The 23,805-nt window shown below is 39.6% G+C and overlaps 2 protein-coding genes across 3 annotated transcripts; both read left to right on the top strand.

The window, feature by feature from the left end:
• Positions 1 to 965: 965 nt before the first annotated feature.
• On the top strand, positions 966 to 9,477 carry si:ch211-142k18.1. Of its 2 annotated transcripts, none has more exons than XM_038727856.1 (3): positions 966 to 1,120; positions 6,493 to 7,034; positions 8,622 to 9,477. In XM_038727856.1, the coding sequence occupies exons 2-3, from the start codon at positions 6,499 to 6,501 to the stop codon at positions 8,758 to 8,760; spliced, it is 675 nt and encodes a 224-aa protein (XP_038583784.1). In that variant the 5' UTR covers positions 966 to 1,120; positions 6,493 to 6,498; the 3' UTR covers positions 8,761 to 9,477. The 2 variants fall into 2 exon arrangements, with proteins under 2 accessions (XP_038583784.1, XP_038583785.1); XM_038727857.1 differs by having other exon boundaries at positions 974 to 1,234.
• A 1,241-nt stretch (positions 9,478 to 10,718) lies between these two features.
• Positions 10,719 to 23,394, top strand: chrna2b (cholinergic receptor, nicotinic, alpha 2b (neuronal)). Its single transcript, XM_038726842.1, has 6 exons — positions 10,719 to 11,313; positions 15,020 to 15,171; positions 15,888 to 15,932; positions 16,119 to 16,228; positions 17,260 to 18,427; positions 21,560 to 23,394. Exons 1-6 carry the CDS (start codon positions 11,175 to 11,177, stop codon positions 21,683 to 21,685), a joined length of 1,740 nt encoding a protein of 579 aa, XP_038582770.1. The 5' UTR covers positions 10,719 to 11,174; the 3' UTR covers positions 21,686 to 23,394.
• The last annotated feature ends 411 nt before the right edge of the window (positions 23,395 to 23,805 follow it).

A 23,805-nucleotide genomic window follows, 5' to 3' on the forward strand; every position in this document is an offset into this window, starting at 1 on the left:
AATGTAAATTCAGATATGTGTGGTGTAAGTGGTGTGAGAAAAAAGTAATCAATTTTACAAACACATGATTGGCAACTCTATCACCAAACAAGAAGGTTGACGATGTTTTTTATGTCCAGTACAAATGATTTCTAAACTTTTGCACATTGCAAATCTGGTGTGGTTACAGACAGATAGGGGAAGACTGTGGTTGTGGCAAAACTATGGTGGTATGGCATCTATGGTTTGGTTAAGGTTAGGCAACTACTACTGATACAAACTCTTGTGTCCTGCATGACAGTCAGACATGTTGCAACCTTACTTTTCACCTTGCTAGATAAAAGGCAAAGTACTTTCTAGTATTGTTCACACCCCAGCTGCTTTTTAAGGAAATGATTTGACTTTTCAAGTTTTTGCTGTCGCGCTGATTAATTTTGGTTTAAATTTCATTAAGAACAGTTTTCCAAAGGGAAGCTCTATATATCTCTAAGTTAGCAGTGAACACTGTACTCCAATACAGTCTAACAGGGTAAAAAAATACTCCCAAAAGCATCCAAAGTATGCACTCTTCAACAAAATAACAGTCACACTGTAAGGAGACCTACTATATTCAGTTTTCCAATTCTCCATGACCTGAGGTTAAAGAATAATACATTTAAATGGCTATAAAACAAATTATAGATCGAAAGATACGTATTTCCACACAAAATTACCCTTTAATACTAGGTGTGATTAAATACTCCAAAGATCTTGGTATTGTTTATTCACTTTATAAAATACAAAAGTGCATTCTTCAAACATATGTCAATAGGACCATTCCTAAAATAAATAGGAAATGTATATCCAGTATGGTCCCAAAAAGACAGTTCCCACCAAACTATATAACCCTCTTGCTTCCTCCAGTCCCCCACCAGAGCCTACAGATGTGAAGTAGATTACGCCCCCTCTTTACCAGCCCCTCTTTCCACTGCAAAGAAAGAAATCATTCAGCTTCAGCCTTTTCTACGAAACACCCCTCTCCCCTACCTCCCCCTCCCAACAGCAGACAGGGGCACACAGGCGACCACGCTCTCCAGCCAAACCCTAATTGTGAGTGCGTGTGTCTGCATTTTTCCCCCCCTGACATGAAGAAGGAAACCAAGTGAGTATTTGTTCTCTCTGCTTGTGAATGGTCGTTCTGAGCCTTTTGAATCGTTTTGCTTGACTGAAAAAGTGGAGGTGGCAGGATTTAGCTGTGAAAAAGTTCTAGAGTTGGGTAAGTTTGGTTTTTGGATTTATAAAACTTTTGTTATAGTGTATAATGAGAGGCTGGGGCTTTCTCACCTGGCACTCCGTTGCCAAAAGTAGAGAAATATAACTTACAAACAGCCTACTGTTACATTTTTTTGGCATTTATATGTTTACACATAATTAAATTACTGTTTGGTTGTAAAATACTGTTGAATAGAATAGAGAGAGACTTTTTTTCAATGTCAGATAGTATTTATGTACAGTACATGTTGATATACTGTATATGTGTTTATATGTATAGGTGTGTGTGTGCAAACATCTCTCTACTTATCTGCCCAATTATTATTCTGCCAAGTTTGTCTCCACCTTACATGATTACCTTTGAGGCCCGTGAACCTGTGAGGCCTCTCTTTGCTGTACTGGCTTATTGCCAAATACCTTGTTGTCATAGCAACACTGAAGCGGTTGAGTGTTGCCACACCTACAAAACACACCTGTTCAGTCTTTTACAAAAGCGGCCAAGGGGCTGAGATTAGCTCTGATCCACAGCTCAGGATGTTGCCATGTATCGAATTAAATATGCACTTTTACAACTGAAAGGCTGGAAAACTTTAATTGGTAAATGTATCACAACCATGCAAATCTGCAGATGGCATAATTCATAAATTCATTCTATTGATTATATAGCAGCTGAAAAAATTAATCGATTAACTGAGTGACAAAAGAAGAAGAATCGTTTAAGTAATTTTTTAGTTAATGTGCTAAACATCCTCCTGTTCCAGTTTCTGAATTGTGTAGATTTGCTGCTTTTGAAAATCTTTTAGTTTTGGACAGCTGTGCGTACAAAATAAGTAGTAATTTGAAAACATCGCCTTAAGCATTTCTGTACCGTTTTCTGACATTTTTTTGACAAAATGATAATTGAAAAAGTAATCTACAGATTAATTGATAAAAAAATATAATATTTTAGTTGTAGTCCTGGGTTAGGAAATGATTTAGCATAAGCATAAGTCTGGATACTGGCCATAGTCTCAGCTACCTGTGAAAAGTTGTTCTGGATGTCCAGTTAACAGTAGGTGTGGAATATTTAGTTGTATAGTATTGAAACAATCAATCAATAATCACTACACTGCTGTCAGAAGATTTACAGTAGCTTTTCTCTAAATATTACAAACAAGAACTGAAACATCCTGATGGTGTGGTGTTCTGACCTGCTTTCCTTCTACAAGCAAGCTTCTGCTATTTTAAGCCAAAAGAAAAGTCAGCCTATAAAAGCCACTTCACAATGACAGATTCTTCAAAGTGGAGCCAAAAAGGTCACTACAGGCCACAGAGTCTAACACAAACACTGTTTCAACTGAACCATAAGACGCCAGAGTGGAAATTGTGCAGACATTTTCCAAAGACAAAGGAAACAGCTCCTGCCAGTATGTGATACAGAGAAGAGCATGTGTGCTTCTAGTTAGCAGGCGTTTTAGAGACTGAATTAATGTCACAAAATGTCCTTTGACTTGTACCTTTTACTGCTGCCATGGTAATTGAACACAGAGACAATAAAGTTATATTTTAAGATGAATTACATTTCCATTTGGCCGTATTCTGTCATTAGGCTGAAATTATTGTCACTCTATGCCATTAGGTTTAGATTTATTACAATCCAGACAAGTGCAGTACAAGTTCAGAGTAATAAAAAGGTTGGGACATGCTGTGCTGCAGCTCTCCAATCAAGGAGCTTTAAATGTCTTTGAAGACGGAGACACAAATTCAGCATTCAAATGTTTTCTGCTCTTAATTTGTGACAAGTTTCACAGTAAATTCTCCTGCAATTCAACATAAAATGACTTTATAAGATGTTTTTCTTTTGCACACTGTACAGTTTGGTGTGGTGTGTTTAAGGACAAAGACTAACGGAGATAAAGTAACAGATATCTATTCTAGTCCAAAGACGTTTAATATTGAAAATATTTTGTATTCAAACTGTCCAAATAACAAACCTCATTCAATCATGACGTGTCACCGGTGGAAAAAGTCATTAAACCAGTTTTATTTGAGTGTCTGTCTGTTACAATGCACATGTCAAATTAAATGAGCAAACATATCACTCTAAGATCATGATGCAGAGCTCCTGGATTGTGTCTCTGCATGCAATCTGGTTTGGCTTGAAGGTTTCTATTTACTGTTCTTGTTACAGCTGCTGCAACATATGTGAGGTCACCATTTAAAGTAAACAGGGGCTGGGGGCGCAGGGGGGGTAACAGCCAACAGTTGGTTGATTTATGGGTTTGGACCACACCACCACTCATCTTAAAATAAATAGACAATTTTACAGTGTCCGCTCTAGCAAGCATGACTGGGTGTTTCACGAGAGAACATGGCCATAGGTGCAAGACAACCAACTAAAAGTTTCACATCAGCTATGAGAGGTTGAAATAGTTTCAAGGCTGCTGAAAAAGTAAACCGCAGCTGAAACCAAATGTGCTCTGACAGCAGAAAGAGCTCTACAATGCCTCTACCTCACAGGCCTGGCCAGGTTTTTAAATATATTTCCAGATGCAGAAGAGAAAGGCACAAATGGCAGTGATAATTGATAAAGTGAGACTGCTATTTGACTGAACACTGTAACACATGCAGGGAGGAGGGGCTAACACTTTGAGAAAACAAACCCCCTTTGTGATGAAATCCCACCTGATGTTAGAAATTAGGAAGGCCGCTCCATCTCTGTACACTCATGTGTTGAGGATGTAGATGTTTTGAAAGATCCACAACCACTGCTGTGTGGTGCAATGTCAGCTTTAACAGCCCTAGTGTGACGCAACTCATGCATCTGCTACAGTGAGCCATGGCCCAGCCACAGAGTGTGAGGCCATCTCCAGTTTGTAAACATAACACAAGCTGCGCATAACTTTGAGCAGCATTTTTACAGCACTGGTGATAGCAACAGTGGGAAAAACATGAATAAACAAACAAAAGCACAATGACAGATGACAATTGCTGTAATAATTAGAATCATATGAAACTGAAGACTTAATGATGAAGTTTCAACATTACTGAACACTTATTGTTGACATTTATGTCATGGTTTTGGGATTGAGTTATGTAATTTCTTGATTTATTTTGAAAGAATCCTTCCTTGTGTGTCTTGTGTTTTTTTTACTTCCTGCCTTTGTGTGTTTCCCGCCTGTTTGATTATCTGCCCTGCCCTAATGAGTTTCACCTGTGTCTTGTTATCAGCCCCTCTCTAGTGTATTTAGGTCAGCGTGTCTTCATCTTATTATCAAGTGCTCCTGCCTTTTCTTCTGTTCGTTGGCTTATTTACCTGACTTATTTGGATTTCCTAGATTTTGTATTCTTGTCTGTTCAGTTTTGAAATCGTTTGCTTTTTGTACTTCTGTTCCTGGTGTTGACCTTTGTCTGCCTCTATTCTCTGTACGCCAGAGTACTTTTGGATTAATTAGTGAAGCCATTGAACAGATTCTGCTTTACCTTGGTGTTCTGCATACTCAAGATGAAAAATTTGAACATCTGACCTACAGAGGATACTTGATACTTTAACGTAACCTGGCAGAACTTAGGTCTGATTGACCTTTGGTAGCCTGGATGTTTAAGTTTGGCGTCTTCATTTCACAGATCCAATTTGAGCAACCTGCGTTTAGAATTGTTTTTAAAGGTGTCAATATTTCAATGTTATAAATTCAGTGGAAATTACACATTTTTACATTAAGTATTTGACAATAAATCCATTAAATTTCTAAATGGGTGTTGCTTGTAAAATTGTTATTATTATAATAGGTTGTAAATTCCATCTCTGATGTTGGAAAGCAAGACCTCCAAGTCCTCCTAATATCACTTGATCAAACTTACTCAATTAATACAATGGCCTGCTTCTTTGACTATATATTGCATTTCATAAAGTTATATAAAAAGGTGTTGTTTATTATTGATATTACAAAAGTTCAAGAAAAGGGAAATGTCAGCTGATAAACTATGCATCGATGTGAAATGCTTTCTGCTAAAATATACAGTGTGAGATTCACATTTTTGAGCCACTAAAATTAAAGATTAAATAGAAACTATTTCTATATTACTGAAAGGTACAGTTTGACAGAAGAAATGACAATAAGGAAATGTCTAAAGGTCATGAGACAGATCTAAGTCCCCTTTTTGCAATTTAGCCTTTGATGCCACCAGAGTGCCTTTCTTTTGGCATAATAACTGCACAATGTTTGTGTGATTTATAAAAAGCTCCTTACATGGAGATGCAGAAAGTACCATGGGAAAACTTTAGATTAGACTTTAAGGTGTGCTAATGTAACCTAATAAACAGCCAGTGGTCCTCAGTGGTTCTTTAGATTCACAGCTGAATCACGGAAAATTTGAAGTGTTATTCCCTGCTGACTGAGGCAGAAGAGTGGAGAAGCTTGGATTTAAAAGATGATGGTGGACAAATGAGGGTCCACACGTAATATCCCCTTAATGCCCCAAAGTTGTGAAGAGATATTAACTTTTTTTTAAATTTATACACCAATTTACATTTTTTCCATCGTAGCATGGTGACTTATTTGGTAATACCACTGGGGACACTGAGTGAATGAGTTCATTTTGAAGGATGAAATAATTATGTCCATGGATTTACTACAGTAGTGCTTTCTACAGACACTACATGTATAAAAAAGGGTTACAGGATAGTATAATGTTTGACTAGAAACCAAGATAAAAGTTATAACTGTCACTGTCTGGTCCAAGCCAGGACACTAAAATTTTCATATCACTAAAAGCAGTAATTTGACATTTTGGGAAATCTGTTTATTTGCTTTTTTACAGACAGATGACAAGATTGATACCACTCTCGTATCTGGTTATTAAATATGAAGCTACAGTCAGTGGCCGGTTAGCCTAGCATAGCATAAAGACAGGAAACAGAGGGAAACAACTACACACTTGCATGGACCATGTTTGTGCCCTTAGAGTTGCTGGTATGTGGATTTTGTTATCTTTGGACAAAGCCAGGCTAACTACTGTTTCCAGTCTTCATGCTAAGCTAAGCTGATTTAGTATAAAAACATGAGTGTGTTATCAATCTTTTCATCTCACTCTCTGCAAGAAAGCAAATGTGCGTATTTCCCAAAATGTTAGACATCTACCTCTTCACCTTGGTTTAATAAATATCAGAAATGTAACTGTTTATTGTAACTTATTTATGTGTTAAATTCTCCACAAGGAAATGTACAGTTTCCACCACAGTGATCAAGTTATTCACAGTCACTCACCTCCTTCTCTTCCTAGGTTACCATGTGGCATTGTTGGATGCACTTCATCTTGGCCTGGATATCAATGGCAACCCCAACGCTCTGCCAAAGCGGAGATTGGGGTTCAGGCTTTGACATCTACTCTGAAACAGCGGCCACCAATGACACGTCGCAGGCAGTTGGTGATGAGCCTGTGAGGATGAGAAACAACCAAGACTGGATCACATCAGCAGCTTCCTCTCCATCACCCTCACCTACACTGCTGTATGAGCCTCAACCGGACAAGTGCTTTGTCCACTTCAGCACTAACGCTGCTTCAGCTCGAAGGCTGAAGGCCCAGAAAGAGGAGCTGGCCTACCTGCAGGCCATCCAGCATGGAAACAAGGCAGTGATGGAGAGCTTGGAGCAGTTTGTGGGGGCAGAGCTGGGAGATCTGAGCTATGAGGATGTGATTAAGGAAAATATCCTTGGCATCCACGAGGACCAGAAGAATTGCCACGAGGTGGTAGAGAAAGCTGAAGAAGATCTAGAAAAGCAGCTGGAGGGGGAAGTGTCGGGAGTCATCGCTGGGATGCAGAAGTGAGTGCATCAGTGCAATAAATCAGTTTTTCAAGAAGTAAAATAGGTCATATTATGCTTGGCTTTTCCCCTTTTTCCCTTTTGCTTTACTTCCGTAAACTATCTGCGTGACTTTGTAACACACAGCATAATTCTCGCCTAGCAGTCATCAGGCATTCCTTCAAAAACACAGGGGGAAAAAAACACTGAGCTGCAGCACACAGTGATAAGTTGTCCACCCGCTGCCTCCACTCTTCCCCACGCTCCCTACCAAACGTTAGGCAGTCAATGAACATAAAGTTGTTACTGTGATGTAGAGACAAATGTTACGGATGAAAGATCAATTTGATACAAATTAATAACTCACCACTCTGAAACTCTTGCTCCAGTCTAGGTTGCGAAGCTGGTTCGGGAACATCTACTACTGAACCAAAGTCCTGATTACTGGCTTGTCAGGACCCACTCTACTCTTCTTCTGATTGGCTATAGTCCTTAACTAGCTGCTGTGAATGTGCAACTCCCAACCAAGATCAAATAGAACACACAGGTTCAAAAGAGGAGCTGTACGACAAACATATGGTGTTTTTTGAAAAAGAAACCATGTAAACTTATTCTCGTACAACCCCTAAATAAAATTAAGAACCTGAAAATGATCATAATATGACCTCTTTAGAAAGAATGTGTTTGTTCTGAGCTTCATAAAGGTTGAAATGTAAAGAGAGCAGAAAAAAAGACCAGCTCTAGTTTGTTGGTGTAATGAAGATGTAAACAAATGAACCAACACAGAAATTGGATGTATTGTGAGTTAAGATCTATGTTCCAGTGATGGCCAACACAGGTAGTATTTTGCCATTTATCAGAGCACAGGCGACTGCATTGCTGTTTCATCCTGTCTTTCACAATGTCAGTGAAAAGCAAACATATTTCCATCCTATAGTAGTTGTTGTGCCTTTGCTTGCAGTCTTGATCGGTTTCAAGGTTTCTGGTTTACTACTCTTCTTCCAGCTGCTGTAACATGTGTGTGGTCACAATTGAGTATCCTGGGAAATTGTTGTTGTGACATTTCATAAACTAAACAATTAACAGACAAAACACTTAAAAGATTATTTGTTCATCAAAATAACCCAATAGTTGCAGCCCAGGAGAGGAATAACTCTGAATCCAGTAATTCACCTGAAATGCAGCCGCATGTTCTTTAATGAAGGTTGAGCTATCCAAAAGATTTCATTTGCAAAGGCTCAGTACAAAGTATCCTCCTAAGAAGCATTCATGTCTACGCATACAGATATTATACATGGTTTGGTGCACCTCTAATCTGACTATTTTTTACAACATGCACTGTGTTTGCAAAATGACCCTCTTGTTGTCTCTGTCATGCTTTAGTTTGTAATTTCTTTAGCATAATATATGATTCTGTCTTCCTCTTTACACAGTCTTTATAATGATATAACCAGCCTTAACATTAACCATATATGACTACCTCCCCTCCTCTCCCCCCTTAATGTGTTCAATATCGCCTGCTTACTCTGTCTCTCTCCACTTCCCGACCATTTTTCTTTCTTCCCTTCACTCCACCTGGTGACCTGCTTTGTTTGTCTTCCGGAGCAGAATCAGACAAGAGTCCTTGGCCTTTGAAGACATGCTCCGTACTGCAGCGGACATCGCCAACAGGCTAGAGATCTCATCGCAGGTTCTGCACGCTTCATTCACCAAGCAGCTGAAAGACATTGCCAAAATTCACCGCTAAGGAAGCGCTGAAAAGACTTTGTATACTGCTTACGTGTCAACCTCTAACTTGCAAATGATGTTTGGTGTCCTGTATAAGACCCAAAATAAAGGAAATAAACCATGCAATTCTATGTTTGTATTAACTGTCGGTGCTTAAAGATGCAACTGAGATACAAAAAAAACAGCAAAGTAATAACCCTGTAACCCAAAAAAACTTATTTTCCATCCAGGCATTATTTGTGGAATTTGGTGAGGTCAAATGTGGCAGCAGTATGTGGCACAGGTTTAAGCCAAGTAGAGTGTTTATGGATCAAACTAGACTGGCCTTCAGAGACCAAATATAATGGCTCCGTTAGTCTTCTCCAGAGGAAGCTATGTATCGACCATCTGGTTCCAGGGTGAGGATGGAGGCCAGGATACGCTTAGTGTGTTCCAATGCAGAGTCTGTTTTTGCAAAAAAAAAGATAGCAACTGTTATAAAGTATTTTATGTGCTGTTTGGAGAAAACTGTGCAATAATCTGTGGACAGGGGGACAAGTTACTAAATAAGCAATTAGACGACTCCTGTGATTAGGAAGAAATAAGCAGCAAACACTATAACAAAACTTGCTGAATCTCTTAAAACAGACAAACTCTGCATCTGTACATTGTTTAAATTACTGCTTACAAGATTTTACACAGAATGTAAACCTTGTGATGAGAAAATAAAAGCTATTTGTGGATTTACCCATTCAAACGTGAGTATTGTGTATTAGTTGGGTGTCCAGCTCCATTGTGCTATTCTCTCTTTAACCCTGCCAAGACACATGAGAGAGAGAGAGAGAGAGAGAGAGAGAGAGAGAGAGAGAGAGCTTTCATGTTTGCAATGATATAATGTGTAATAATATGAATTTGTACAATGTATGATATGAAAAATGTTTTGCCCTCTAAACAGCAACAAACAATACATTTGATACTTTTTTTGAAAGATTAAATGCTTTCTGTATTTGTTGCCATGCTTTCACATCTTCTACTCAGTGTTTTAGGGGAAATAAAACATCACGGAGGATCATAGGTGTCATTTACACTGGGGACGCTGGGGACATATCCCCACCACTTTTTGAAATAGCTGATTTTGTCCCCATCACTTTTTGAAAGCATTTGTAAGAAAATTTTCTGATAACCAACCTTGAGAAAGGTTTATTTGCACTAAAAGAAAACATGTAATGTAAATATATAAGAAATAAATATGCACTGCCAAAAAAAGAGTAATTTGAGCTAAAAAAAACAAGCTACTAATTATTGCATTATATTCAATTATATTTTTAAAATTTGAATTGTCACCTGCCGCATTAATTTTGGGTTTCCCTTTAAAGCCTATAAATAAAGACATTTCCACCAAAAACTGGTGCAGAAAATTTCTCCAGAATGCAGGAAATAGTGTTTAATGCTCCACATTACTCCCAGACTCCTCCACTCATATATCTCAGCATTTAATATTTCTTTAAAATAGTGTTTAAGTATTTTATCATCATGTTCTTGTGACCCCTATATTGTGCATCCTCAAATCTTGTGAGCTAAGTGTATCGTCACACTAAGTGAAGCCCTTGCTGAGGATATTAATTCACCTAGTCTGCCCTCTAGCTGTTTTCCACAGAGATATCCCACAGGTGTTTGTTCAGCTGCATGTGTCACTTATTTCCACAGCCTTAATGTTTTACAAAATAACTAAACGGTCAGTCTGGAGCAAACGAGATCGAATAGGAGTAATCGGTTGATCAGAGAGACAGAGACAGAGAGAGAGAGAGAGAGAGAGAGAGGAGGAGGAGGGACCGTTATAGGTACCAGATGAAAGTAAACCCGAAGTATTCACTGTCCTGTCTTCTCACATTGGATAATGCTGTTTTGCGGACATAGTGGCCACTAACAATGCTTCAATCTAATCACGGAAAAATAACTAATTAAATTTTTTTAAATGGTTATTAAAGTCTTAGCTTTGGTCACTAAGGACGCGTAAATTCTTGGCACCCTGAGTAAAAACTTGAATTCTTGTTTTTTTTTTTGGATTAGCCTACATCTACACAGCAACAACCCGTGAATTAATTTCTTGAGACCAGATGTGTAAAGGCAGTAGCATGAACAGGCACTTAAGACTGCAAATACACCAGAGGTGAGCTACAGTGCCGCTCTCTGATTCAGCACCGGGTGATGGATAGCTCACCGACTTAGTGCGCGCACAGGCTTTCAGAGCGCGGAACCAATTTGGCACGGCGCAAGTGAGGAGGGCGACACGTCTTTCGATGCTCCGAAGTTATTCAGTCACAGCATCGTCATCCTCACTCCCCGCCCACGGATATAAGCGCAGCGGTAGTAACAGTAGTGGTGAAGTTGTCCTGATATGCCTCCCGGCTGCGAAGATGACAGATTTTGCTCACACATCACGGTCTCAAGGTAATGCTGTGGCAGTGGGCAGAAACACCTCCGTGCTCTCCGATGAGGTCGGACTTCTTGCTACCAGAGTACAAAATGGGACACAACCACCTGGTCTGTGTGAAGGCGGCTATTCTCTGTGCGCTGCTCCTGTGTCCGTCAGGTAAGTTAAGCACTTTTTAATTATTTTCTCGTGGCCTCAGTGTGCCTTTCAACGGAGTTACGCATGCTACCATAGTGTAACAGCATAGAGCACTTGACAGTCAGAGCTGCTTAACATTTATTTTTATTTATTGGGACGGTTGTAAGTGATAAAAACTAAGTAACGTTACCTTTCAATCGTAACACATGCGCGCTTTAACCCTTTCCTCACAAATCAGCGCCTCGCGCCTGTCTGGTAAAAGCTACAAAATGAGTCCCAAGTGCCATAGGATGGTTTGTAACGTTATTCGTTTGACATCATGGCAGTGAAAGCCAGAAATTAACTGTGGAAGTGAGTTGTTTCCCCAGTCTGTGGTCTTTTATTTATACCGTCTCAGAGTTTGGTAGGCTATTCATAATCACGCAAATTTTAGAAATGGCCAAAGAGAATCAGCGTACTACACAAAAAAGTAAAAGTCCCCAGAAGTGTGTGAGAAAACATGCCACACAATATGCTGCAAAAGACTATTAATAATTATATTTCAGTGGATGTTAATGGTCACAGATATGTTTCTCAAAAGTAGCAATGGACACATAAAGATGCATATAGTCAGAAATGGGGTAGGATTCAGGTTTAAACCCCTTAAAGTCATTCTTAAATTTTAGTTCTCCAACTTGTTGTTTTAGAAAGTAAATAATTATACTGCATCTGTTGTGCACATTTGTTTTAAAGGATAAGACCGTTTTGTGGACATATTTGTGCAAACAGTGTTTAAGATGGTTAATTTCACTTTGACTTCATGTCCATCCGACTGATAGTGGAACTCGGGGCAGCTCTGTCTGAAGGACATGTATGAGTTCCTTCTTCACTCAAATGTAAGCAAGACTGGAGTGCACAAACAACTGCCTTCTCAGAAGATAGAACATAGTGAGGGAGAGTTTAAAAACACAGCTTATAGTTTCATGTTAAATGTGTCAGATGTGCAGGTGCTTGATCTTGTGCTAATGTACTTCTCATTAAGACACTGACACAGTCATTCAATTTTAGTCAACTCAAGCAAAATTGTTGCTGTTTTTTTTTTTGTGAACTTTTTGACAGCCCAATTTCACGAGAGCGCCTCTGGCTTGAGAAGCTGCTGACTCGATCATCCTAACCGGTCAGTGTTTCATACACCTTTCGCCAAGGGGCTTGGCAATGGTCCACCATCCACAGCCCAGTGTGCTGGATGTTGGAGGTGTCATTTCATTTCAGGTCTCCGCTGGCAGGAGGCTTTGATCTATGGCACCCAAGAACCTTTTTTTTTTCAAGCCCAACATCTGGTCTGTCACAGATGCATGGACAGATGAACGTGCACCGCCCTGGCTGTCAAGAGAACAGATAAGAAGTCTCTGGTGCCTGCTTGTTGGCCAGAATGAAATTAGTTCACGATGGCAGGAGAGGAGCCCAAGTGTACTATGGGCAAATTAACTCTGAATTCATACTACTTACCATGTCTAATGACTCTTTTTTTGCTAAAGCAAAAAATCTCTTGCATAGTCTTTTCACATGATATCCACATATCTCTGTTAAAGATCCTCACGCCAAGGAATTAGCAATCAATAAATCATTGAAACAGATTTGCATGTAGCCCTCAGGTTAGCTCTGTGCATACTTTTTAAGCCCCCCACCTGGTTCCACAGTTACGGGTGGTAAATACTTCAATGTGGTCGTCAGAACTACAACTCAGCCATGGACAGGTAATGATGTGACCTTGTCTAAGCAACCATGACTGGTGACAGATGCATGTGGCCCAAGGTCTCGTTTCAGGATCGTTGATGGAAGCATGCTTAATTGGCTTGCATTATTCCCTTACACTGTCGAACAGAGATCCAGAGGGAGTGGGTGTTAATGGCATGTATACCCAATGGCATCTCAATAGATTTCTTTTAGTACTGACTTCTTGAGGTTAAGGCCTTGGTGTGATGCATTAAATGTTGTCTTTCTGTACATTTAACAGTGAATATGTTTCCAGCATTTGTAAAAAAATAAATAAATAAATAAAGGAAATTAAACAAAGAAAAAGGAAAAGAAAAAATAACACAGGGTCACACATACTGTTTACTCTAGAGCAGGAAAGATAAAGTTGCTGATATTTAGATTATTTCCGTTATTACCGGTATCGTGTATAGGCCTATGTCAAGACATTCCAGTACAATAAAGCCAAAGAGATGTTTTGAGGTAGAAACAATGTTCTGCTTGGTTCAGCACGTATCTTGGTCACAATTCTTCAAAAGGAACAGTTCAACGTTTGACATGGGGCCCACTGTCATGTCTATAAGCTTGAGCTAGCTGCTGGTCAGTTTTTACTTTATTTTAATATTAATACAAGAGAAAGAATGACTAATTCAGGTCCACAAATATACACTGAGCTATCTCTCTCTCTCTCGCTCTCTCTCTCTCTCTCTCATTCACTCACTCACTCACAATTTTAGCTCTAATTTTGTTAAGAAAAAGGACACTGGCGATATATGATCATCGGATTTTTAAAAACTCTAAATAGTCAAGTATTGGTTCAAAAATCCTGCATCGGTCAAACACGCACTATTGTCACCCTCTGCTTCGACAAGTGAAAACTGTCAGTAAACTGTTTTCTGCATCAGTTGTAACACAGAGTGACTGACAGCTCGACAATAAACACCCCTCACTAGTGAGGAATTAACTCACCTCCACTTAACACAAGCAAGTAACGATGTGTGTAATTGACTCTGGCTACATTGATGAAGGTGCACGCAGTAATCCCCAAGAGATTCCTGTCTATTTCCATATTTTATTCATTCTGCAGAAAAATAATGCAGTGACTCCGTCTGAGCTTGTAGGCAAATATGTCTAGATCTAGATCAAAATCAATTTGATTAAGCCACTTCTCATTGTGAAGCCACATATATTACTAATAAAACTAATACTAATTATACTACTACTACTACTACTAATAATAATAATAATAATAATGATGTTTAATGTGCAAGAGTAAAGATAGAGGTTACATCAGCAATGTTGCCGTTGAGCTCAGATCAAGGGATCAAAAGATGTGCTAAGATGTGGGAAAGTCAATAAGACTTTAATAAGAAAAGTCATAGATGTTTAGAGCAGGCTTCTGTGCTGAAACATGACATGGTCACAACACTCATCCTCACTCCCAAAAGCCACAACATCATGCCAACCTGATTTACTACTGTTTGTTAAGTGAGAATTAAGGGAGACACGGATGAGAGAACATGGATATGATCCCAGCATTCCCTGTGCAACTTACTCCTGTCCTCTTGCACTGTACTTACTTTCCATGTAATTGTTACAATCTCTAAATATTATACCATCAAATATGAACTGCTGAATGCTAACAAAACAAGTTAGAACTGTCCAAATGATCTTGGTGTCAAAATATGAAAAGGACTTTAGTGCAAACATCAGTTACTTAGGTTTCAACAGTTTCATATTAGCTTATATAAATGTTGAAAAACTCTATATTGTAGTTAGAGAGAGAGTTTTGTGAAACATTTTATAGATCTATTAACTACACATTTAAATAAAAAAAGAGGGGAGTGAAATTTAATAGAATCTGGAATTTAATTTGTACAGTGTTGAACAAATGTGACCAATAACTCATATAAATTCCATTCACTCTTATACTGTATCTGCCCCTCTATAAATATTTAATATTTTTAAATGAAAATAAATAATTTATCTACAGTTCTTTGCCACGAGAAGACCCATTCGCATGCTGAGGACGATCTCTTCAAGACGTTGTTTGCTGGTTACAACAAGTGGTCGAGGCCCGTGCCAAACATCTCTGACGTGGTCATTGTCAAGTTTGGACTGTCCATAGCACAGCTTATTGACGTGGTGAGTCATTGTGCATGGTCTGATTACAGCAGGTTTGTCCAATTACTACATAAATGCATTAATAAAGGTGATATTTAAACACAAGGTCTTTTTGGCAAGGTCATAGCTGCTGCTTTGAATGTGAACCAATGACTTCATTATAGGATTATGTCATTTTCCTCTTTCCTTACAAACACGCAGTTTGTCTGTTAAAGTTGAAACCCCCTTTACTAAAGACATGGATTTTTATATGTGACTTTGGTTACATGTGAACAAAATGCTACATGTTTCGAAGTCAATCTGAGAAGAAGACATTTTTGTTTCTTTGTCAATGCAACTAATTCCTAGAGCTTTAATTAGTATGATTAATACTCCCCAGTCTTCTGTACACTTCCCAAAACTTAAGCTGCTGCAACTTTTACCCTTTTTACCTTTAAGTTTTACACTACGTGGTTTTTCAACAGTATGTTTTGGCATTTTTATATACAGTAGCAAAAATAAACTTTTGTTGAGTATGAACCCTCTGCCTTGTCACATAGGAAACTGTTACACAACACTTCACATCCATCAAGTTTCTGAAGTAAAGTTGCTGCAAGTTATATTTTGGGTCGACTATGACAAACCTCCAAGAACCTCTCGCATATATATTCTTCTGGCCTGAACCCAGAGTTGACAGCCTTAACTCAGTCTCTATGTCTCACTGTCTCTCTCCCTCTCTCTGTCTGTCTGTCTGCTAGGATGAGAAGAACCAAATGATGACAACCAATGTGTGGCTTAAACAGGTCAGAAACATTTGTCTCCGTGTTGAGTTGTTATTAAGATTTATTTTCTCTGAGTTATACACAATGTTAAGAAAACCTTCCTCTACAGTGCTCATTTGACTGAGTTTATGAAGAATTGAATGACTTAAATGACAATTAAGTAAAGAAACATAGCCACCAAAAACATCTGGCGTTTGTATCTCCCAGGAGTGGAATGACTACAAACTACGCTGGAGACCATCCGACTATGACAATGTGACGTCCATAAGAGTGCCGTCAGAGCTCATATGGGTACCAGATATTGTCCTCTACAACAAGTAAGTTTGACATGAGACAAACATAACAGTAAAAGAGTTTAACTTTAACAATAGGACAATTAGTTTCATTAATGTTTAATCTGTCAATCATTCTGTTTATTAATTAATTCATCATTTTGTCTATAAAAAGTCAGAAAATAGTGAACAGTGGCATCACAGTTTCCCAGAAGCTGACTTGTTCAAAATGCTTGTTTTGTCCAACTATCAGCCTAAAACTAAAAGGAGTTCAAATAATTCACATCTGAATAGCTTGAACCAGAAGAGTTTTTTTTGCTTAAATGATAAATTGATTATTTAAATTGTAGCCAGTGGATGCTTGTAATGGCGAGAAGAGAAGAGTCTAACAGCTAGAGTCATCATGCAATGATAAATTGGGTCAAATTGATGCCTATGATGGTAAATGGTATGAAGATGGTGCCATCTAGTGGACTTAATAAAAACTATTCTGCTCCTCAGTTTAAATTTACTACATCTACGCCATCACATTGGAAGACAGCCCTAGATCAAATAATGATAGAAGATTCTTTCCGGCTCAAACTTTAAGCTATGTCAGACATTGTGCGTCTCTGTTAAGGCTGCTGTTTGTTCATTTAAAAATGAAAGACAACCTTCACATGTGCATCGCTTCACTGTGATTCTGCCGTGAAACCGATTTTACGAAACCCCTCCCTTCTCCTAAATTTACCTCCCTGGAGATTAAACTGAGAGGGTTGATGATGGAGTTCAGCTCCATCGAGCCAGTGTAACCACAATCTGTAAGTGGAATTAAAAAAGGTGTGAAACTGATGAAATGATAAGGACTCATCATTATGTTTTCAGCAGAAGCTACAGTGTTATCACCATTAAAGCAATGAATAGAGGGGAGATTACTGAAGAAGGTTATTATTGGGAATTCATTACACTTTGTCACTGCTTAGTTTCTAAAGTGAAAAGTGTTTTTCTCAGCAAAAGGTAGTAGAACTTCTCACAATGCTTAGCTGCTATTTTAGCCATTGTCACCATTACTTATATAAGAACTTCTTATTTTCCAGTGCTGACGGTGAGTTTGCTGTGACCCACATGACGAAAGCTCACCTGTTCCACAATGGTCAAGTTCGCTGGGTCCCTCCTGCTATTTACAAGAGCTCCTGCAGCATCGACGTCACCTTCTTCCCCTTTGATCAGCAGAACTGTAAAATGAAATTCGGCTCCTGGACGTATGACAAGGCCAAGATTGACCTGGAGCGGATTGAAAACACCGTTGACCTGAACAACTACTGGGAGAGTGGTGAATGGGCCATCATCAACGCTGTGGGAACATACAATACAAAGAAATATGACTGCTGCCACGAGATCTACCCAGACATCACCTACTTCTTCATCATTCGAAGGCTCCCCTTGTTTTACACCATCAACCTCATCATCCCCTGTTTGCTGATCTCTTGCCTCACTGTTTTGGTTTTCTATCTACCCTCAGACTGTGGAGAGAAGATCACCCTGTGCATCTCTGTGCTGCTATCCCTCACTGTTTTCCTTCTCCTCATAACGGAGATCATCCCGTCCACATCCCTCGTCATCCCGCTCATTGGCGAGTACCTCCTGTTCACTATGATTTTCGTCACCCTCTCAATTGTCATTACTGTCTTTGTGCTCAACGTGCACCATCGCTCTCCCAGCACTCACAAGATGCCCCATTGGGTCCACTCCGTGTTCCTGGACCTGATCCCGCGCTGGCTGTTCATGCGACGGCCCTTACCAGATGGACGGCAGCGCAGGCTGTTGGTGCTCCAGCAGGAAGCTGTGGTAGAGCGGCAGCAGGGCCGGATAGCCGGGTACAAATCTACAAACTGCCTCAGCACCTCGGCTAACTGGTTAGGAGATGGGACCCCGTCAGAGGACCCTGAGAGAAGCAGTTACGAGGATTTAGAGCTGGGAACACTGACGTCATATTTCTCCTTCCGCCCTCCTTCGCCCAGACCTCCAGGGTCGACTCCTCCACCACAACAGAAAAACCCACAGAACAGCCAGAACCGACAGGAGGGGGCTTCAGGGACAAACAGACAGTTAACGGGAGCCAAAGTCAATCTCACTCAGAGGGCAACTAAAGTTGATAATACAGTATCAGACTCAACGCACCTGCTTTCACCAAGTGTTATGCGCGCTCTAGAAGGGGTACACTACATTGCAGATCATCTGAGGGCTGAGGATGCTGATTTCAGCGTGAGTAACAAGGAAATAGCACATCTACTATTATCAGAATGGCACTTAAAAGGCACTTGTCATTTGCATCACTGTTGGTTCATGATTGCCTTCATCCAACTTCGTCATAGTATATGTATTATGTGGCCCTGTGAATGTGCTGCATGCAAAAAATGCACTTTGTTATAGCAAACAATACCTCAACTGGGAGAGACTAACTAAAAGAAAAGTATGGCTGAGAGTCATTGCTTTGTATTTAAAGGTGCACAGGGGAGGACTGAAAGCAAGGTGGGCTTAGGATCTTCCTAAACTGAAATCATAAACAGAAAACAAGCAGTTTAACTTTAACTAGGGCCACAATTAATGATTATCTTTAGTTAGTTAGTTATGGTTAGAAAATAGAAATACAGTTACCATGAAAAAGCTGATGTTTTCAAGATGACGTGGATTGTCACACCAACAGTCCCAAATCCAAACATACTCAATTTATAAACGCTGAACAGCAGTAAAACTTCACATTCATATTTCTCCTTCCGTCCTCCTTCGCCTAAGGAAGCTGGAACCAGAAAATGTCGATGTTAACAACATAATGTCATTTTTCTGTTAAATAACTAAATTCAGTAATTGTTTTGAAATTAGACCCCCACCATAAAAATATTGTTTTGATGGGATGCTAACCTATTGAAACCAGTACAGAACACTGGTAGTGGTGGAGAACTGAAGATGATCTGGTGATGTAAAGCGGCTGTAGTTGATATTTATTTAATAATATTTTTTGGATAATGTAAAAACAATGTAACAATGTGATTGCTTCTGCCAAAGAAGGTTAAAGTCAAGGGCAACTGGACTTGGTTGAAAAAACTAGAAGACGTTTCGTCCCTCATCCGAGAGACTTCTTCAGTTCTGAAATGATAGTAGGGAAACTCAGCTATTTAACCTCTGTGGGGTTGTTTGCCAAGATCATCGATACCGCTGGTTCGTTAGTGCTCCTGGCTGTTATAATGACAGTCGTTATGATCGTTAGAACCACCAAGTCTGAACGACTATCATTGGCATCTTCACCTGAGGCCAAGAGGTATCGCTTGTAAAGTTTCCTGGGAAGTGATGAAAGGACAGCATTGTAAGTGGGGGATAAGTGATGGCATAGACTAGTGTTGTAGTACCCACTTTTTGATGGTCTTGGTCTTGTCTCGGACTCGACCGCTTTTGTACTCGGTCTTGTCTTAGTCTCGGACATTGTAGACTGGGGATTTTATTCAAAGACCAATCAAGACCATAACTTTGGAAATATCAATAAATTGCTTTTGCATTGTCTGATTTATTTGTTTACATCTTTGGATGTAAAACATATTGCTTAAAATGCAACCAGTAACCCCAATTATAAATGTGTTGTTACCATTAACAACCATCACCCCTACCCGCTATGGTAAGCATGGAAAAGGAGCAATGAATAAAGATGCTTATGTTGATTTCAGCTCTTAGTGTTTGTATGTGGGTGTTTTAATTGGAATGTGGATCTTTCAGATCAATTTGAGAGGTGCCTATGATCTCATTCCACATTTTATTGTGTGCCATGAAATGTGGGGAACTGGTCTTGGTCTCGACTTGGTCTTAACCCCTAAAAGTTGGAGTTTGGGCGGTCTTGACTACAACACTAATGTAGACCACCTCCACTGTTCAGCAACGGCTTCTCAACCCAGGTGTAAATGGCTTCTTTGATACCTCTTTCAAACCATCCATCCTCTCTTTCTAAAATGTGCAACTGGTGATCCTCAAACGACTGTCCTTCAGATGTAAATAAACTGCTGAGTCTTGACCTGAGGAGTTAGCCCTTCTGTGTTGAGCCATGTGTTTGTGTAGAGGTTGTTTAGTTTCCTGTAAACCCCAATTTGCAGGCTCCTATCCTTTCAATGTGTACAGCACAGTCCAGGAAGGCTAAACTGTTGTGGACTCGTGTGAACTTGATGTTACTGCCCACAGAGTTGATCTGTTCTGTGAAGGCTTGCACTTCCTGGGTTTTAATTTTGACCCAAGTGTCATCCACATACCTGTACCAGTGGCTCGGTGCTGTTCCTCTGAACGAGTGGGCTTTGCTCTCCACTTCTTCCATATAGATGTTAGTCACAATAGGGGGATACTGGTGAGCCCATGGCACAGCCATGCTTCTGTCTGTAGAATCTTCCATTTTACTGGAAATAGGTGGTGTTTAGACAGAGGTCGAGTAATTTACAGATCTGGTCAGGGCTGAGGCTAGTTCTGTTGTCCAGGGTGTTGTCTTGTAGTGGCCATTTCTTTACGGTTTCTACTGCCTCCAGTGTGGGGATGCAGGTGAACAAAGAAGTCACATCATAGGACACCATGGTTTCATCTGGGTCCAGTTTCAGTCCTCGAACTTTGTTTACAAAGTCAATGGAGTTTTGGATGTGGTGAGGGCGTGTTACTCACCAAGGGGGCTAATATGGTATATATGAGTTTGGCGATGTCGTAGGTGACTGAGTTAATGCTGCTGATAATGACCCTGAGTGGGGCTCGTTCTTTGTATATCTTGGGTAGTCCATATATGCATGGAATGGCTTCTCCAGGATACAAACTAATATTATAACAACTAATATTGTTCACGGATGATGGTGTTTTCTTTCTGTAGCTGTTGTAGACATTTTGTAGACATTTTGTTGTAGACATTTTGTTGTAGCCTTTTTCTTGTATCCACTGTTTGGGTCTCGCCTCAGTGTCTCATATGTGTTTGTGTCCATTAGTAGTGTGTTGACCTCGTCCTGGTAGTCCACTGTGTTTATAACAGCCAGGAGCACTAAAGAACCAGCGGTTCAACCCCACAGAGGTTAAATAGCTTAGTTTCCCTACTAGTCATTTCAGAACTGAAGAAGTCTCTTGGATGAGGGATGAAACGTCTTCTAGTATCTTCAACCAAGTCCAATTGCCCTTGATTTTAACCTTCTTTGGATAACTATGACCTGGATGACTGAGAACCTTCAAAGACAATGTGATTAGTTTGTGTGATGAACCTACAAAGACATATCATTTGAATGTAGAGCTCCTCCTTTATGAAGCTTTATATTGATTTTCATGTCATTGTTTAGCTGTCCACTCTTAACTTTCTCTCTGTCTTTTTCTGTTGTTCTTGATTCTACACAGGTGAAAGAGGATTGGAAGTATGTCGCCATGGTGATTGACCGCATCTTCCTGTGGATGTTCATTATTGTGTGCCTGCTTGGGACCATAGGCCTCTTCCTACCCCCTTGGCTAGCTGGCATGATCTAGCCTTTTTGAGAAAGAGTAAAAAATCCATAATCACCAATAGTTAGTAATGTATGACATTCAAAATGTAGCTGAACTCTACTTTTTGACTGGGAATGTGACTCAAGTTTGTGTGACTTGCTACGTTAGTGGCCTCATGAGGCTAACGCTCTTTACACAACACCAAAACAAAAGGGTTTATCCTCTGTACAGCAGTCAGTTTAGGATGTCTTAGACTCAGCTTGCCAGGCTCAGCTGTACAGTCTTGGCTCAACTTTCATCTGTCCAAGCTGCATTTTGTCGGCCGTAGTTCCTCAACCTCACCTGTAATATTATTTAGGCTGTGTTTGACCCGAATGCTAACATTAGCATGTTAACGTACCCAAGAGTTAGCCATTTTTAACTTAAAGCTAGAGTGCTGAACTATTCGCAGTATACCTGTGTTTAAATCTAGTGTCTGTGGCCACGTTCCCGCACTGGCACACAGGTAGTGATGTGATTTATGCCAGCCAGCAATGATTGGTTTGCCTGAAGGGGGAGCAACCATAGCGACAGCAGCAACTCAGTATGGCAGAGCCTATACGTCATAAGCACGTGTCAGCAGTCTTATATAATTACATTCACTGTCAGAAGAGGGAGACAAATGTTTCGCGCTGCAAGTTTAAGTTAATCAATTGTTGGATGTTGACATGGTAATGTTTAGCACGTAAGATTTGCCATGTTAGCGTGTCAATGTTAATATGCCAATGTTTAGTAGTAGTTATAGTTGTCTCATTAGCATGTTAGTTAGTGTAACATGCTACTTAAAAAGTGTGGTGGCAGCATCAGTGTTGGGTAAGGTGTAACATAGTAATCTTTATGTCTTAGCTAGGGTGGAATGATCAACATCATTTTTTGTCTCTGTGCCTTCAGTGGAGAGACTAGTCAAGATCAAGGGGGAACCTCAGAGTCTAAAAAGTGAAGCCAATGTGGAAGTGCCTTAAACCTGCATTCTTTCTAATGACCAGCAGGGGGTGACTCCACTGGTTGCAAAAAGAAGTCTGATTGTATTAAGCTTATGGAAAAAATTGCCCTTACTTCTCACTTGAATTATTACCTCAGTTAACACTTTGATAATGAGCTTATGTTCTTAATTACTAGTTTCAAGTCTTCTTCAATACCGCATGATGTTCATTTCTAAATTATGTTCCAATTTAGAGAAAAATACACCATAAAGCAGGCTGTGCTTTATTTTGTGATTGCTAGGCTATTACAGATACCTTTCAATCAGGATAGAGGCAAACTTGTTTTGGGGCGCTGTCGTGACATTTTGGTTGCCTGTAAATGTCTTAAATGGTCGGTTGTACTAAAAGACACTCAAAGGAGTTGAGCTGTTAATTTTTAACCAAATTTGTCGTATTTACATGTTTTCTTCTTAACTGTCCAACTAGCTGCTGGTATACCCAGAAACTGTCTGGGTTTTGTTTAAAGTTGTACAGGTTGTAAATAGAGGTCTGTGAGGACTGGACTCTGAGGTCACTGGGGCTAGCTGTTAATGGACAGTAGCTAAATACCTCCAATGCCTATAGGTTGGCTGCACCACAGAGTGTGAGAATATGGCGGCTTTGGAGTTTGTAACACAAGCTGAGCTAAGTAACTAATTACTGCTAGTGTTTAGTTACTAGTGAAGTGAAGTAATTCCATTTTTATTTTCCAATAAGAAATCAGTTTGATTAAATTTTCCAAAAACTTGCCCAACATTGCTCAGCAGCACTAGTCTATAAATTCATGTGATGCTGACAGGAACTCATTCAGCACTTGTGTGGAGAGTGGAAATTTTGATGAATGGTTAGTAATGCTTGATGGGCATGGTAAGGTGATCACCAAAGTCATTAGGATGCATCTTCTGGGGACACTTAATGTAGCAAATTTCACTGCAGTCCATGTCAATGTCATTTAAGATGTCAATGTCATTCAAATGTTGGACTGACACAGTGACTGACAAAAATTACGATGAGAAGCTGGGTTTTTGTCAGAAAATTAAAAAAATTCAGTCATGAACTTCATTCAATCTAAAATGGGATAGCTGTAAGTTTCTCAACTTTTTTTTTTAGGTTTGACCAACAGCGGCATGCTGTATTAGGAATAAATAGTATTTTTACAGG

This window comes from Micropterus salmoides, unplaced genomic scaffold (assembly GCF_014851395.1).
Source record: "Micropterus salmoides isolate LMB-PRFRI ecotype aquatic unplaced genomic scaffold, ASM1485139v1 Ms_hic_scaffold_18, whole genome shotgun sequence".
Classification (NCBI taxonomy): domain Eukaryota; kingdom Metazoa; phylum Chordata; class Actinopteri; order Centrarchiformes; family Centrarchidae; genus Micropterus; species Micropterus salmoides.

Excerpts from the sequence above, each read along its gene's own strand:
- si:ch211-142k18.1 (XM_038727856.1), top strand. The coding sequence starts at position 6,499 with ATGTGGCATTGTTGGATGCACTTCATCTTGGCCTGGATATCAATGGCA. Across the intron at positions 7,035-8,621 it reads GTCATCGCTGGGATGCAGAA|AATCAGACAAGAGTCCTTGG; the intron begins GTGAGTGCATCA and ends CTTCCGGAGCAG.
- chrna2b (XM_038726842.1), top strand. The coding sequence starts at position 11,175 with ATGCTGTGGCAGTGGGCAGAAACACCTCCGTGCTCTCCGATGAGGTCG. Across the intron at positions 15,172-15,887 it reads TAGCACAGCTTATTGACGTG|GATGAGAAGAACCAAATGAT; the intron begins GTGAGTCATTGT and ends TCTGTCTGCTAG. Across the intron at positions 18,428-21,559 it reads CTGAGGATGCTGATTTCAGC|GTGAAAGAGGATTGGAAGTA; the intron begins GTGAGTAACAAG and ends GATTCTACACAG.